The 17157-nt window shown below is 42.9% G+C and overlaps 2 protein-coding genes across 10 annotated transcripts in view; both read left to right on the forward strand.

Moving 5' to 3' along the window:
• Nucleotides 1–14391, forward strand: part of bbx (BBX high mobility group box domain containing) — a 22718-nt gene extending 8327 nt beyond the window's left edge. The window contains exons 1-16 of one of the 9 annotated variants that reach the window (XM_019279511.2): nucleotides 101–293; nucleotides 1740–1820; nucleotides 4440–4611; nucleotides 4709–4966; nucleotides 5841–6045; nucleotides 6131–6198; nucleotides 6357–6431; nucleotides 6654–6734; nucleotides 7004–7069; nucleotides 7197–8055; nucleotides 8136–8268; nucleotides 8709–8860; nucleotides 9044–9118; nucleotides 9314–9511; nucleotides 9993–10185; nucleotides 10283–14391. In XM_019279511.2, the coding sequence (XP_019135056.2) occupies nucleotides 4453–4611; nucleotides 4709–4966; nucleotides 5841–6045; nucleotides 6131–6198; nucleotides 6357–6431; nucleotides 6654–6734; nucleotides 7004–7069; nucleotides 7197–8055; nucleotides 8136–8268; nucleotides 8709–8860; nucleotides 9044–9118; nucleotides 9314–9511; nucleotides 9993–10185; nucleotides 10283–10361 (2601 nt within the window). In that variant the 5' untranslated portion in view covers nucleotides 101–293; nucleotides 1740–1820; nucleotides 4440–4452 and the 3' untranslated portion in view covers nucleotides 10362–14391. The other 8 variants (XM_019279504.2, XM_019279510.2, XM_019279505.2 and 5 more) reach the window with 8 other exon arrangements.
• Nucleotides 14392–15507: 1116 nt separating this feature from the next.
• Nucleotides 15508–17157, forward strand: part of vps11 (VPS11 core subunit of CORVET and HOPS complexes) — an 8182-nt gene continuing 6532 nt past the window's right edge. The window contains exon 1 of the mRNA XM_027273345.1: nucleotides 15508–15717. Coding sequence (XP_027129146.1) covers nucleotides 15516–15717 — 202 coding nt within the window. The 5' untranslated portion in view covers nucleotides 15508–15515. The remainder of the gene's footprint in view (nucleotides 15718–17157) is intronic.

The following is a 17157-nucleotide window of genomic DNA, read 5'->3' on the forward strand; positions in this document are numbered from 1 at the left end:
TACTATTATTATTATTATTGTTATCATCATTGTTGTTGTTGTTGTTGTTGTACAGGCTCATTCAGGCTTTTTTTTAAAGAGTTTGCTCCTCTTTTATTTTGGCGAGCCGCCGCTTCTCTTCCGGTTCCCTCCCCGCCGCCGTTGCAGCGGGCTTGACGCGCCATGTTTCTTCAGTACAGCCAGTGCTTGAATTGTTATGATGTGTCAATAAGTTAAAAAAAAAAAAAAAAAAGGGGTGGACGGCACCGACGATGAGCGGGGGCCCCCCCGGTACCTGAGCTGGGATATTAGAGGTACGTTTGAGACACAGTTTATGACAGAGAAGCTTCGCTTTTATTGACGTTCCGCTAAAACCCGGCTGCTGTTTTCTCTCTCAGTCAGTCACTCTGTGAGAAATTGTTATTATCGCAGCGGCGGCGGCTCTGGACATGATGTCCGCCTGCTGCTCTGCCTTCTTCACCCTCCCGGTCGACATTTCATTGATAGGCACGAACGGTGACCGTCCACCTCAATATATTTCCCCCCTCTCTCCCTCTCACTCGTCGTGTAAAGCAACTGTTTCTCACTGAGGTGGTATGACTTAACCTCCTCCACCTCCTTCTCCTCCTTCACCACCTCCTTCTCCTCCTTCACCTCCTCTCCGCATCTAATCGCCGTTGTGTCTCGAACGAGCAAACTAGTCGCGAGGATATTTATTGTTAAAAGCCCGGGAATTTTGTCAACGGCTGTGCGCGAGAGCGTTCCATGTCTATAAAAGCCGTTGACACGTCCAGTTAGCAGCAGTCTGTGTGTGTGTGTGTGTGTGTGTGTGGAGCGGAGCGGAGCTAGCTCGGCTAACTAGCTACTTTTTTTTTTATTCCTTAGTAACACTGCTCGAAAATGGAGCTACTGCCCGGTAAAACGTTGCCCACAGACGCGTGTGCCCGGACAGAAAACACCCAGTTTAATTAATCATTGTGGATGTTTTTTTTTCTCCTCCGGAGCCGGGGAGACATTTCGACGACATTGTCATCGGGGAGAGTTTGACAGCAGCAGGAGTGAAATATTCTCCACTACTGTTACTGTACTTCGCTTTTTTTTTTTTTCTTTCTCCTCCTCTAACCAAACCAAAGCAAGATGGACTCTCTGTCTCTCCTCTCTCTCATATCGGCTTGTCTGTCTCTGTCACAGCGAGCTCACATCGACATTTTAGCACGGGGATGAAAATGTGCTGTGCGTAAAAAAAAAGAGAGAAGAGAGGAGGTAGGAAGCACGTTAAAGGTCCGTTCGTGATATTTTGTGTGCTTGTTATTAGCCTCGATACAAGTCCAAGTAAGACTTCAGGACAAGACAGACAGATCGGGCATCAGCAGTTTTTTACCTGAGAAGTATAAACCTCTGCGCAGCAGCAGAAAAACACTCCCCTGCGTTATGATCTAAGGCTGCACGGTAGCTGTGTGTGAAATGCATCCAGTGGTCGCAGGTCGGTTTTTTGGCCTACATGTTTTAGTTTTTGGCCACAAGGGCGGATCGGCTGCACAATTGGAAGTGATCGGTAATCAGATCAGACAAAATGTCCCACCGTTCTTCTTCTTTCTTCTTCATCATCTATGCAATGTCAAACTCTTTAATAATGCCTCTTGTTAAAGTTGCTCCTGCAGCCTTGCAGCCTCTCTCTCTCTTCTCTCTTCTCTCTATGTTGTTGCAGAGATGACAGTTTGTAAACGCATGACTGAGAGCGGTGTCTTGTATTTTTATAGGTCATCGTCATTGCATGACAAAGGCTCTGTGGCAGATTCATCTTCATCACTCATAACAGCATTTCCATAGTTTTTGCCTCAGTAAGTATCCCTCTAAGTTTTCGACATCCATGAACACACAAAACATCTAAAATAAAAAGTCATTCATTCATCGACTGATTGCTAATTTAGTCAGAGGCCCTGAAGTGCAAACAAATGATTTATCTCCCACTATTTAAATGATATTAGAGACATTAAAGGTGACACAGGTCAGCTGCAGCTGCACTTATATATGACTTATTTACATTTTAACATCCACCTAGTGACAGCCCGTCTGTGAGAAGACGCTTAACAGTGCAAGGGTCAAAGATACTCTGCCCGTACAGTAAATCCAATTACTGTAATATGGTGGTTCCATAGTAATTATGATGTCGTCTTAATTTTCATGTTCTGTGTGTAATCAGGAAATCCGTCTCCGCTAAATCACTTTACACGTTGTTTACCAGTCGGATGGATCGCTTGCTGCAGTGTTTGTCGACTTTCTGCCGTGCCTTTGTTCCTGTTATCCTGTTATCCTTTTTTTTCCTCTATGAAAACTTGCAGAAGGAAAGCTCAGAGTCCGTTAATGATCTCGTCTGTAGTCATCAGTAACAGAGAGGAGGCCGTTGGTGACCAGCAGCCTCCGTTATTAGTCGCGTGGTGTTAAATTCCACAATTAAAATCATACAGTGCTATAAGAGTAGGGACAGTAAAACAAAGTGGTGGGCTGTGTCGCTGCCTCCTCCCTCCTCCGCCGTTTGAATCCTCAGCGTGAAACATAAAGAGCAGGTGTGTGCGATGGCAGGTACGCTCTGCTTTGACGTGTCGGTGATGTCTGAGCGACACCGCTCCCTGCTCGGTGATGTCATACGAAAGCCTCCAGCTCCGAACACGCCGCCGCTCAGTAAAGTTGAACTACTTTATGACGGTGATTAAAAGATACAACTGTGTCGTAGTTAAAGGTCACAGATTTTCTGAATATCCCGACGATGGTTCAGTCAGGGGACGAGCTCGATATTCAAACGTAGAAATCACAGATTTCGATTAGTTATTTTTCATTCAAACAGTGCAGATAAGTATTCATGTTTATGTGCTTGTTGTAACGTAGATTAAGACAAAACACAAACAAAGCAATATCCAATTAAAGACACAGATCTTTCTACATTTCTAGAACAGAACTCTGGATAAAACCATGTTCAGAATTATTCCTGTTTCATTTTGTTGACATATTATCTCATTTTCTTATGAATCACAAAGAAATGTATAAACCATGCCCTGAATTCTACATGACATGTAAAAACATTGAGAATATATCGGGACAGGAATCAATCAGACTGGAAGGTTTTTGAGCTGCAGAGTCACTAATTAATTTAAAGATGTGTATTGTCATATTTCGTACACTACAGGTGATAATACTCATAATTGAACTGATTAATCTTCCCCAGTTTATTACTTAAATTAAAGGAGCGGCGTGTGTGAGTTAGAGGTGGAGCTGCCTTCATTTCACCTTAGTTTGTCCAATCTGGGCTACTGTAGAAACATAGATAATATAATAACATAGATATAATCTATAATACATAGTTATAGATGTGATATCCTTTAAATCTGAACCTTTTTAAGACAATTAATTTTCTGAAATGTTATGTTTAAATATGCAAATGAGGCATTATCTAATGCTGACTTCTGTTTGGACACAAATCGACAAAGTGAAGTCAAAGAAACATAAAAAATGAACTTTGGGGACACTAGCTTGATGAATAAGATGCATCTGCTTTTATTTTGGTGCAGCATGTGTTAATATGATTGTAGTTACTCTATTCTTTTTCATATTCGTGGGTGGTATTGTTCACTGCAGCTCTACATCTTACCAGCTATTCTGTAACCGTTTCATTTGGAAATATTTCACACTGATCCTCCAATAAAAAATAAAAAAAAGTCCCAAATCGTGTGAGTGCAGCTGCTCGTCCTGTACCTTCACAATAAAAGCACTCGAGTGCGTGCAGAGCCCGTCTGGACCTCCGTGTGAACCCTGACTTATTTACATCCACTTCACGTTCACTGCCTTCAGTTGTGCTCGTTGTTATTTCAGTGCTGCTTTGTAACCTCGTAGACGGTGGTATGATAGTGGGTGGTATCTAATTCAATATGTAAGTCAACCAGCTATAAATGACCAGCCTCTGCAGCTCTTGCTTCATGTTACTCACGGGTCCCACAGTATGGGCGGAGGGGGGGGCTCCTCTAAGGCGAGTTAAGTGATAAAAATTAGGATAGTAAATTAAGGCTAATGAAACGATGGTCAGCGGAGGGATGATTTGGCTTCTTCAGTTGCTCCCCTGCTCATGTTAAATTAAAGCAAATATAGATGGACGCTGCGATTCAGGCGTTCAAAGAGACTTTTAGTTTGAAAGGAAGCCCGCTTTAATAACGCCTTCATGTGTCTCTGACAGGCGGAGATAGTTTATCAGTTATTTTACCACAGCTGGAAGCTAGTGACTTAAAATTATTTTTTAATATCGTGTCAGCACAGAAATCACATTTATTTTTTTATTTATTACAGAACATTTGTTATTAGCACAGTTACAGTTCCAAACATGAACTAACATAACATAAAACTACTGATGCACATGAGGATGCACGGATTCACGCCGTGTCCAATCTTTAGTTTGTTCTGTTTTCTTTCAGGTGCGGTAGTACCATGAAGGGTGGAGGAAGGGGTAAGGAGCCACCTGTCGCAGGGGAGGTCACTGGCAAGCGCCCTAAACGCAAATGCCTGCAGTGGCATCCCCTTCTCTCCAAAAAGACTCTGGATTTCTCTGAGGAGGAAGAGGAAGAGGATGAAGAGGAGCTGGAAAAGGTGAGTGTGCTGATGACGATGATGACTCGACAGGGCACATGTTTGAGTTCATCGCACAGCATCGCATCTTAACTAGTCGCGTCTGATTTGTGATCAGCAGCCGGTGCTGTGCGGCCCGGAGCAGGGCTCGCAGGTGCAGTGTGGAAGCACAACAGAGGAGGTGGAGGAGGACTCGAGCGAACAGCGGGCACGGCGGCCGATGAACGCCTTCCTCCTCTTCTGCAAACGCCACCGGTCGCTGGTGCGACAGGAACACCCTCGCCTGGACAACCGCGGGGCCACCAAGATCCTGGCCGACTGGTGGGCCGTGCTGGAGCCTAAAGAGAAGCAGAAATACACTGACATGGCCAAGGAGGTGAGACGACTTATGGACATCAATTCTAACTTTTTACAGTAGTGCGGTTAAAAAATATTGCTTCGAGCTTAACGATTCCAGCTCGATATCAAATAGTAACAAAAGAACTCGGACTTGGACTCATCTGCAGTTTGTTTCCGTTAACGTTCGGTAACTTCTGGTCTAACCTGACGGGTTGTTACGACGATAGTTCACTTCTTTCAGGGGTACATTGCTATGGTAACTCTCCATGGAAACTGACCACCTAACCTGCTCCTGAGCAGGATGTTCAAGACAGGAGATCAATGCTGTAAAAGCACTGTCTACTGACCAGTCAAAAAAATTGGCATCAACATTCGTGGAAAATCCCACAGAGCGGGAAAAACAAGGATAACTGCAATGATTTGACTATTTCTTTATTTTGTATATAACCCATAAATCTTGTTATTCAAGTCTCATTACAGTCTGGTTTCCAAATATAGTCACAACAAGGATATTAGACATACCAGACACAGATAATCATTGGAAACAACACCATGGTATTGCTCTCTGCAAACAGTTAGTATTATAACAATAATAATAACAGTTAACATAAAGTTATATGTATTCACATGTTATGATCCGGATAAAACTACAACTGAGCGATACAGTCGTAATCTCTGTGACAATAAATGTGTGAATAAGACAGTACTGAATGTCTGTTACATGGAGTGAATGAGTGATTTCATGCACAGCTAAATGACGATTGGTGGGTTGTTTGTTTACGTTGCCCAGCCACTGTCAGTCTAATCTGATTACACCAACACAGATCGGATGGAATTTTTACGTTACGTTGCGTTTAATGTAGCTGATTTGAAAACATCAGGACTTGAACTGATTCTGGATCTTCTTTCAGTACAAGGACGCCTTTATGAAGGCGAACCCAGGCTACAAGTGGTGTCCCACCACCAGCAAACCAGTAAAGAGCCCTTCCTGTCAGCCAGTCAGCTCCCCTCGCAAAAAGGTTTGGTCCTTCTCTTCCAATTCAACCAAGGACTCCACCACTGCCAAAAAAGTGCCCAAAACTGACAGCATGCCACAGTTAAACTTTGCCATGGCAGGTGAGTGTGATGAAATCTAGTTACCTCCCTGACATCACGATGAAAATATCGAGCTGTTTTTGTAACCGCTGTCATTGTTTGTCAGATCCTACAAAGATGGGAGGCCTTAGCATGCTGCTGTTAGCTGGGGAACATGCCCTCACAAACAGAGAGGTAGGTCACTGCTGAGGCCACCAATGGGTGCACTGTTGTAATGCAGCAGCTCACCAACAGATGGCCTCAAAGACTAACACTGATTTTATCTGTAGCAGCAGAAACATTCTTCACACGATGCTTTTGATTAACACCAGCGTTTTTCTTTTTTCTTTTAGATCCCTTCCAGCACTAAACCTAGTTTACCCGACACAGCCAGCGAAGGGAGCTCCTTTCCCGGGGATGAGGAAGAGGTGTGTTCCTCCCCTTATGCTCTGTATACATTAGACCTGATACTACATCTCCATTTACAAACACCAGAGTGCCTCGTCCTGCATGTGCTGTGCGGCAGTAGCCAGTAGTGGAAGTTCGAGATACTTGTACTTCACTTGAGTATTTCTAGTTTATGAAATGGAGTTATTTACCAGCTGCAACGTTAAAGTGACGCTCACACGGTGACATGTTTTGATCTACAGATGTTGTCTGGGACAATGCCGAACAGAGTGCCTGACGTTACTGAAAGCAGGGTCAAGTCTGCCCTTTCCCCACTGGCAGAGGTACGGCTGAATGTCCTATCATGAACGATTTGCCAATTATCATAACTGAGTTATTTTGTACATGCAACCTGATATCCACAACATTAAAACCATCGCTGACATACAAACAAAGCTCACAGCAGATACAACAACAACAAGTAACTAAAGAGAAGCCCAGAGGTTTAATCTTCATCAACAATGAATATGGTGACGTGTTGTAGAAAGTAAATATTGCAGAAAACAGCTGTGTGATCTCATAAAAGCTCATAAATGTTCATGTGTGTTCACAGTCGTCTCTCTCTGCGGCACCTGAAGGAAAACCATGCAGACAGTCCGCTCTCTTCCAGCTTGCTGAGGTAAGACACCACGAGACAACGACGGACAACAAGTTCATCTTCAGTTGACGGTTTAATATCAACACTGAGGTCAACACCAGTGAATCGGAGCCCTAATGCTGAGTTTCTTTTTGTTGTGTCTGCTCAGATGTGTTTAGCGTCTGAAGCTGGAAAGATGGACACGGTGGAATCTCAGCCTGAGGACAGCTCGTCTACAGCGTCTCTCGAGCAGACTCCAGTCAAGCCAGAGATCAAGGAGGAGAAAGGAGACGCAGACGACTGTCCTCCCTCCTCTCACACATCGGCCCTCTTACCTTTGCTCTCCTCTGTCTCTTCTACCTCCACTGATGCCATTCCCCCGCAACTCAGCAGCCAAAACGCACGTGTCAAAAACAAGAGCAAGAAAAAAGAAGCGGCCAAGTCAAACGACGACGATGACGTCCCTTGCTCGACAAAGAAGATCGTCAAGAAGTTGAACCATGCAGAATCGAACGTGGACAGTGTCTTCAGTACGATTGAGGCTGTGGCCAAAGGGGCCTGGAAGGACACAGAGGAGAAGCCCAAGAAGAAGATCCAGATGAGCCCTAGTGCAGGAAACTCTGGTGTGCCCAAAAAGAAGAGTAAGCCCAAAGTCAAGCCTTTTGTCAAAGAGAAAGAGGAGGAGATGGACGAGGGCAGCGGGCAGTGTGGGCAGTACAGCTCCTGTGAAGTGGAGATGAAGGAAGACGTGGGCGACGCTAGTCCCAAGACAGAAGGAGACGAAGCGAGTATTGGAAGCACAGACCTTCAGGGAAGCATGGCAGAACCCCAGCACTCCCCCGACAGCCCCTCACCTGCTAAACTCAAAGAGGAGGACAAGGGGAAGGAGAGGTCGGCTGACGGGACCTGCGAGTCGAGCGCAGAGAGCCGCGGCTCCAGGAAATCCGAGCGGAGCTGCAAAGGCGCCTTGTATAAAACCCTCGTTTCTGAGGGGATGCTGACTTCGCTGAGAGCCAATATTGACCGAGGTATCACTTTGATCCAAGGGCAAACTGATTAATAGATACATAACGCGTGTCTGTGTATTAATCAATATGTTCCCGAGCAGGTAAAAGAGGCGCTTTCCGTGCTTCTGATCACGATGCAAACTGGAGTGACGACAGCTGGACGGTTGCTCAGATCGGACCGAATAACCCCAAGAAGCTGAAAAAGTCCAAGTCCAAAGATGACTCCACACAGGGGTGAGTCATGACATATTTTGTGCAAAAGTAGAATAAAAATTTGTTTTGTTTTTTTAATTCTTTCATTTTCTTTTCATTAGTAAATAGGCTACGTTCCCTTAGTTCGAATTACAAAAGATCCCAGTGTTGTAGCAGTAATTTAAGCTCCGTTCGGTCTCTTTGAGGGAATTTGACCTGCACTTGAAAAGTCCTTGAATTCAGTGTTTAAGAAGGTGTTGGAACCCTGATTCCCACATTTAACAGTGACTAATAATTCGTTGAGTTGTGCACTTACAAGGTTCAAGCCCAAAGATCATTTCAAGCGTCAGTGCAGCATCAGAGTCCTTGAAAATAAAATGTTTAATGCTTTTAATAAAATAACCTACCAGGCTCGCTGGAGATGAACCTGACATCTGCTGTTAAAGTGTTTTCAGCGATGTAAACTGAACTTTACTCGCCAGCCTCGGGAAGCTGGAGGAGGAGTTTGAAAGGAAGTTTAACAGCCTGCCACAGTACAGCCCGCTGACTTTTGATAAGAAGGGGACAGCCGTCGCGAAGAAGAAGAAGACAGACAGTCCAACTGTCCAGGAGGAAGTCTCCAAAGTTGGAAAAGGTGAGGATGAAAGATGACTGTTCTTTAATATCCCCTCATCCCATCCATAGCCCACTCTGCTCCTCTTTGTAGGCTCACGTTTTCCACAGTTCTCTGTTTGTTATAACAAAAACATTTGGACTCCATAACATAGCATTTCCATGCTCTTTTTTCTTTCTTTGTTTGTTTTTTTTGCTATATCAGGTCCATCTCCATCTCAGAAAAAGACTTCATTCCACAAGATTGTTAGGAAGCACAAACACAAAAAGGAGAAACCAGGTGCAGTGGACAAAGGTGAACTAGAATGTCGATGTTTGTCATTTATCAAGCAGTACTTCACTATGTGCACGACTCATCCGCTGAGGCCTATGTGCAAACACACACTTTCATCTGGTTGAACCACATTGATGCTGAACGAACGAGCGAAGCCTGTGTGCGGAGGTCACATCGATCCTTTCCTTTCCTCCCTCGCAGTGGCACAGAGCGATTCCAGCGCGCTGGATTCAGCTTCCAAAGCCAAACCGTGCGCCCCCGTTTCCACGTCGACGTGCCCAGACGTCCAGAGCACCGCGAACATGGAGATGCTGGTCGGCAGCCAGAAGAGGAAGGCGAGGAAGACCAAGATCACACACTTGGTGCGCACAGCTGACGGCAGTGTGTCTCCAGTCGAGGGTGAGTGATGAGTAACGGATCAGACAGATCTTTTATGGGCGCTTTCATTGGAATATTTGGAAACAAACAAGTCCTTTGAAATTATTTCTAAAGAAACTGGAAGTGAGAGCTCACTAACAAACTTTCCAGAGAGGAAGTGCTTCAGACCAAGAGGGACGTTTTCAAAATAAGGCGTCTGTGTGGTCTGAATATACTCTGTAAGTCACTTTTAATACACAATAAAGTGAATAAATACAAATTAGAAGGAGTGCAAAAGGTATGAAAGGTGAAGAAGTACTTTTCCTAACATGGCAGACGATAAGTTGGTACAGATTGCAAGTAACTGAATACCCCTCGCCTCGCCTTCCCCTATGACGGCTACAAAACAGACAAAAGCCCTGATCTGGAGCCAGATCATGATGATTACACGCCCCTCTAAATCCTACACACTGGACCTTGTTTGAAGTCAAACATTCCTGAGAATTGTGAATTTGTTTTCCAGAGGACAAAACTAGGGACCTGAACCAGGAACAGGATAAGAAGCCATTACCCCAACAGAATTTATGCAATGACAAAGGGTGCTACAGTAATCCCAGAGCAGAGGAGGCCGAGCGGAGCACCGTATCACAAGAGCTACCTGCTTTCTTCAGCTTGACCGCCCTCGCTGAGGTGGCAGCCATGGAAAACGTTCACAGGTAGACACACAGTCTGTGACATCACATCTCAGATCCTTTACCTGCAGTCTCACGTAGTCGCACACTGTCAACACACACCTTTACTCTCCTGTTTCAGAGGCCAGAGAGGCTTGGCCGAGAGTCAGAAGAAGGAGCTCGCCCAGACTCCGGTCCTCATCTCCTGCGCTGATCAGTGAGACTCTGTTTCTGTCATGAGAAGCCACAACATGGACGTTGGCAGCGGAGCTTTACTTTCCTCAGTGGTGACCCCACGCTAAAGGGAGACCTGATCAGGAAGCTTCGGACGGACTCCACCTTCCCCTCGTGGTGAATTTGCTTGAGCTCGGGTTCATGGTGGAGGAAAGAGAGACTCTCTCCTCCTCCCTGCTCCTCACTATCTCAGTGTTCCCCCCCCTCCTCCTCCTGAAGCCTCCCTTTGGTTTAAGGGAGGATGCCTTTCACCCTGCCCTCCTCCCTGTAGATGCTCTGTGGAAGAACCAAGCTGTCCCCCCCAGTGCATGGCTTCCCTTATAGAGATGGTTGTCATGGGTTTATCGTACACCATTTTGTCAGATAGAGGCCACTTTTAAGGTCTTACGATTTAAAACTAGCATTTTAGGTAGGGAAAGAACCCAACACTGCATTGGTTTTCTAGACGAACACAGCTTTCTGTTACCTTTTTACCTCACACACGCCTACTGAAGAGTTCCCTCCACCTCTGGTAGAATACCTCTGTATTTGAATAGCTCTTATCCCTTCCACTCCTTCCAGCTTCAGCCCAAAATGACTTTCACCAGGGTAAAAGATCACGATGGATAGACTTACCGATACTTCTTAATGCTTAGTGTTTCCCTGCGGTACACTGACGCGGTGTGCTCAGACTACGGAGAAATCATGGCTGAGTATTTGATATGTACGTTAAGATGATGCTACTGTAAAACAGTATGTGGTAGCTTCAAATAATCATGTTAGACTGAATGTGTAAGAGTAGAGTAGAGCGTTAACTATAGCGGAGGGCGTCTGTCTGTCCTGTTTATCTTTAAGTAGTCGGCTCACAGCTCCCCCTCCGGCTTACGAGGCAGTAGGCAGGCTTCGAAACTGCTTCACGCGATGGGGAGGTGTGTGTGTGCGTGTGTGTGCGTGAAAGTGATTCAAATATAGCCTTAACCCTCCCACCTAGACCCGCTTTGCCGCCACAAAGCCCTCGACCAGCTTCTTGCTCGACGCCATCACCACAGTCCTGAAGTCAGCGTGAACGTTTCTGAATAGTGAAATGCAGTTTTTGTTTTATATACTTGATCTTATTGCAGTTTGCGTAGCAAAGGTAGAAAAAGGTTAATTCCTCGTGTGCAAATGATTTCACGGAATAGGCGTTTTTTTTTGTTTTCGTCGTTTTGTTTGTTTATAACGTAAAGACTGCACTAATTTGTAGCTGGAGTTGGAGTTCCTCTTGTGAGGGTAATGAAATGCCTTGTCTCCACCGCTCAGTGTTTTTTCCAATAGTGTCTTCAGGCGTTTCAGGAGTTTGTGAATGAATTATTTAGTTTTCTATGAAATTTCTCATCAAATGAGCGATTTGGAGGAAAAAAAAAAATCTAGTTTTTGTGATTTCGTGCAGAAATAAAAAAATGATTAAATTAATCTGTGAAATGTCGTTCCTCTCTGAGCGGATGGAGACAAGGCATTCGATCAGAATTTCCCCTTTTCTTTTAGATTTTATTGCCGAGTAATGGTCTACTCAGAGGCTCGCGTGTAACCCGTGTTATTTATATTTAGATGCATCTTTTTATTTTGTTTTTTTGTAACGTTTGGTCAGAATCATTCCATTCCCACGCCTCCGCGTCTCGGTCCTACTTTTGTTTACGGTTGATCAGCTGTAGTCGGATTTGGTTTGTCGTCTTCCCGGAAACCTGGAAGAGCTGCTATACAGGCTGACGGAGGTCACCCTCCTCCTCCTCCTCCTTTAGCTCCTCCTCTGTGTAGACCAATACTTTAATTTATCACGTTTTTTTTTAGTCTCAGTCACATCTGTAACTTTTTTTAACTAGCTCTTTGTTTTTTTTCCTTCTTCTGTTAACGTGGTGTGCTTTTTATGATGTTAGGTCGTCGTTATGAACTTCAGTGTTGTTGTTTTTTTCCTGAGGTCAAGTTTACTGGATCGAGAATGTTGTCTAAAAGAAAAAGGAGCTCATGGACGATGCATCTATGCTTAACTGCTAAGCAAACAGGCACTGAGAAAAACTGCACCGTCTGTCTCTAGACAATGAGCTTGCCTCTTTTTTTTTTCCTCACCTCTGGAGGTGTGTGTGTGTGTGTGTGTTTGACTGCGACTGCATCACCATTACTCGGACACGTGTTCAGAGAGAGTTTTCGAACGGGTCTCGGAGAACTCGTGCATCTTGAAATAGTATTTTTCCTTTTTTTTTTTCCTAAATCAAGGCATTGTTACATGTTTTAATAATGTTTTCGGCTTCTAAACGTAGGCCCGCCCGCCTCGTGTGATTTAAAATAATGCAGCGCATGCAACAAATCTATAATTCTAAATTTGTCCTAACGACTAACTGCAAATGTTTCCCAGTTAAGCTCGAGGGAAGCACAGTATGCTTGACGATAATCCTAATAAGAAACGGTATATATATTTTTTCAACAAAAAAAAGTTTTAAAAATAAAAAAAGGAGGATGAAATCATCCGAGCAGTAAACTGTATAGTTCTTCCACCGGTGGACATCAAGCGTAGACATCGTCTTCCCCCCCCCCACGACATAGAGATATATTTGCTTACAGCAAGTGAGTTTATTGACATTTGCCAAAGAAAAGGGAAAGATATATTCAAATGGAAATCCTGTTTTTCTTTTCTTTCGTTCTTCTCTTAAAGAAAGCTAGTCTAACAGTTGCACTGCATTTTTTTTTTTAGGTGTGTAAATCTTCAGGTAACAATATCAGCACAATTCATCCTGTGTATCTTTTTAAAACAAAAATAAAAACGGGATTTCCTCGGTGTGTGTTTTCGAGCCCAGAGTTGGAATGAAAGTGCAACAAAAAGGGCACCGCTCAACGCCTCTTTTAATATCCAGTATTTGCACCTTAACGACCCCAAAAAAAAACCAAAATGATCATGGTCTTTGGAGAAAAATATATAATTTTTAAACCCACTCTATGGAAATTATGCATTTTAAACTTATTCTATATATGCGAGAATCCAAGTCGATAACAGATCCACGCATCGATCAAACAGCCATAATACCGTCATCTCCCACCCACTTCACTTTTTCTATCTAGAAAAATGCTTCTATAAAGTTGAAATTCCTATATTAGTTACCTAAATGACTATAATACCCTTTTGTGCTAGTACTGTCTTCTTGAATGTAATCATTTTGTACCTGTATTTTTCTAATTCAGTCTTGATTGTACTGTACGTATGCTATGATGGTATACTGTTCCTTAGGTGCATACTAGTTCGTTACAAACCAACAGTTCTCAACGACAGGATAGCTGCTGCGCCGTGTGGAGGTTTTTAAGTCCAAAGGACTTTGTGTAAACCACGTGACCCATCCATGAGACTGATAACTTAAGAGATTCTTGCATTTTTATTTTTTTTTGTTTTTTGAGAGAGGTAGAAAAGACGAAAGCTTTCCCTCGTTCTTCTTTTTTTCCTTTGCAGTAAAAGTGAAAGTCTGTTTCAGGACAGTTTATAAAAAACAGGGACGCTCCTGCAATCACGTAGAACAATTGAATGCTTGAGTTTCAACTTATTTATTACTGTTCCTTTTTTTTTTTTATAGGTTTAGCTGAATAAAAAACAATGAAATATACAACTGAATATGCATCCATTTATACATGAACGTGTATAAGAGTATCTTCCCTTTACTGGAACGTCGATCACGGCTTGTTTTTGTTGGCGAGATCTTCTGCGTCTCTCTCTCTCTCTCCTCTGATAGTTTGTACGACATGTGCTTTATCTAATTTATGTTCTTGGTGATGACAGAAATGTTGTTTTTTCTTCGATTGTCACAGCCCAGTTGTTAAATGCAGCCTTGCCTTACTGGAACCCCTGCTTAGTGAGGGATCCCTTAGCCAACCCCCCGACCCCTCCGCACCCTCACCCACAACTCTTATGTCATAACACTGTTTGCTGATGCAACTATTATTCCTTTTACACTTTCTGCTGACGCGACTATTACTTCTTGAACACCTATTAAAATAACATCTATTACATCCGTGTGAAAAGATTCTGTTGTTTATGTGTATTTGTATTTGTTGTTTATGTTTCCATGGAGAGAAATGGGTAAGCGTGAGGATGATGAGTGTCTAAGATGATGATGATGGTCTTGTGAGGTGTTCCCGGTCTGCAGTATCTCAAAAAGCTGCTGGTTCATGAAGGGTTTGAGGAACACGACAACCAGTTCAAGGTGTTGACCAGATCTCAACCCAGTCCAGTATCGGTGAGGAGTCCATGCAGACCTCACAGCTTCACCAGGACTTCAAGGACCGGCTGCTGACGTCACAGTGCCAGATACAGGACAGCTTTAAGTGCCACCATGGGTCGAGGCTGGCTGCTAAGAATCACACAATGCACATTTTAGGTAAACACAGGTGTTACCGGTGACACTGTTTAAGGTTCAGCTCCATTCAGAGACAGGGTGCATGTGAGAGATTATTTTATTTATCTGCTTTATTGATAATTCTTGTGTTGCAGTTACACATATTACAAAAACAAACACACACACACATATATATAGATATAAATATATAAACATGCATGATGTAGATAATTTCAATGTCTAAGGGAAGAAAGAACATGTTGTTCTATCCACAAAAAAAAGAAAATATACATCCCGAAGGGAAGAAGCAGCACACATTGAAATTAACCTGAGATAAATCTAAATTTAAAATAAGTTTAAATGAAGTTTGGCTTTTGCATTTAAATATTTGCATGGAAATTAAAAATATGTGTTAAGAAGTAGAAATAGAAATGAACCCTGTGCAGTTGTAGTCAGTGATTTAAATAGTTCATGTTAAATGTTAAATGTTTGAATTTAATCCAATCCACTTTATTTATATAGCACGATTTTAGCAAACACAGGGTTTCCAAAGTGCTGCACAATACGACAGAACACAATGAATAACAATATAGAAACACAACAAAACATCAAGTAGATAACAGAAAGATAGAAAATAAAAATAAAATAAATAAAAACAGACAAAAATAAATACGTAAATAACAAAATGATTACAAATGTAATCAGTGAGAATAAACAGTGCAGAGTCATCGGACTGTCTGACGTCATCGTTAAATATTATAATTATATTTAAATAATTAAAACTCGCTGTTCACGTGACTCCTGTGTCACATGACCCGCCCTCTGTCAGCGCTAACGAAGCTAACAGGAGCTAGCAGGATGGCGGCTTTCCTTCAGTGGAGGAAGTTCGTGTTCTTCGACAAAGACACGGTGAAGGATCCGGTGAAGGATCCGGGGGACAGCGGGAAGAACTTCGCTCTGCCCGGCGGGATCTCGGCCTGTGACTCCGGCAGAGGTCACATCGTGCTGGGGGATATCCTTCACCACGGAGGCTAGGCTAGCTGAGCTAAGGCTGAGCTAAGGACTCAAAGATGTAAACAATGAACCTGCTAACTAACCTGTAACTAACTCAAAGATGTAAACAATGAACCTGCTAACTAACTAACCTGCTAACTAACTAACCAACCTGTAACTAACTCAAAGATGTAAACAATGAACCTGCTAACTAACTAACCTGCTAACTAACTAACCTGTAACTAACTAACCTGCTCACTAACCTGTAACTAACTCAAAGATGTAAACAATGAAAAAGACTGAAAGTCTGATTCACTGTTTACCTGCTAACTAACCTGTAACTAACTAACCTGTAACTAACTCAAAGATGTAAACAATGAAAAAGACTGAAAGTATGATTCATTGTTTACCTGCTAACTAACTAACCTGCTGACTAACCTGTAACTAACTAACCTGCTGACTAACCTGTAACTAACTAACCTGCTAACTAACCTGTAACTAACTCAAAGATGTAAACAATGAAAAAGACTTAAAGTCTGATTATTGTTTACCTGCTAACTAACTAACCTGCTGACTAACCTGTAACTAACTCAAAGGTGTAAACAATGGGAAAAAAAGACAAAGTCTGATTCACTGTTTACCTGCTAACTAACTAACCTGCTAACTAACTAACCTGCTAACTAACTAACTAACTAACCTGTAACTAACTCAAAGATGTAAACAATGAAAAAAAAGACTGAAAGTCTGATTCATGCGATGATGGAGAGACTCAAGACTGAACACAAGTGAGCTAGAAGATCAGCTGACTGCCTTCATGTGATGTTAACCTGCTAACTAACTCACTAACCTGCTAACTAGCTAATTAACCTGCTAACTAACCTGCCACCTAACTAACCTGCTACCTAACCTGCTAACTAACTAACCTGCTCACTAACTAACCTGCTCACTAACCTGCTCACTAACCTGCTCACTAACCTGCTCACTAACTAACCTGCTCACTAACCTGCTAACTAACTAACCTGCTCACTAACCTGTAACTAACTCAAAGATGTAAACAATGAAAAAGACTGAAAGTCTGATTCATGTGATGATGGAGAGACTGAACACAAGTCAGCTAGAAGATCAGCTGACTGCCTTCATGTGATGTTAACCTGCTGACTAACCTGCTAACTAACTAACCTGCTAATTAACCTGTTAACCTGCTCACTAACTAACTAACCTACAAATTAACCTGCCAATTAACCTGCTAACTAACCTGCCAACTAACCTGCAAATTAACCTGGTAACTAACCTGCTAACTAACTAACTAACTAACTAACTAACTAACTAACTAACCTGCTAACTAACTAACCTGCTAACTAACTAACCTGCTAACTAACCTGCTAACTAACCACAGCAGCAGACTGTGTGACAGGTTAAAGGTGAACATTCTGCAATAATAACATGTTGTCATGTTGTG

The sequence above is a fragment of the Larimichthys crocea genome, chromosome XXII (assembly GCF_000972845.2).
Source record: "Larimichthys crocea isolate SSNF chromosome XXII, L_crocea_2.0, whole genome shotgun sequence".
Taxonomy (NCBI): domain Eukaryota; kingdom Metazoa; phylum Chordata; class Actinopteri; family Sciaenidae; genus Larimichthys; species Larimichthys crocea.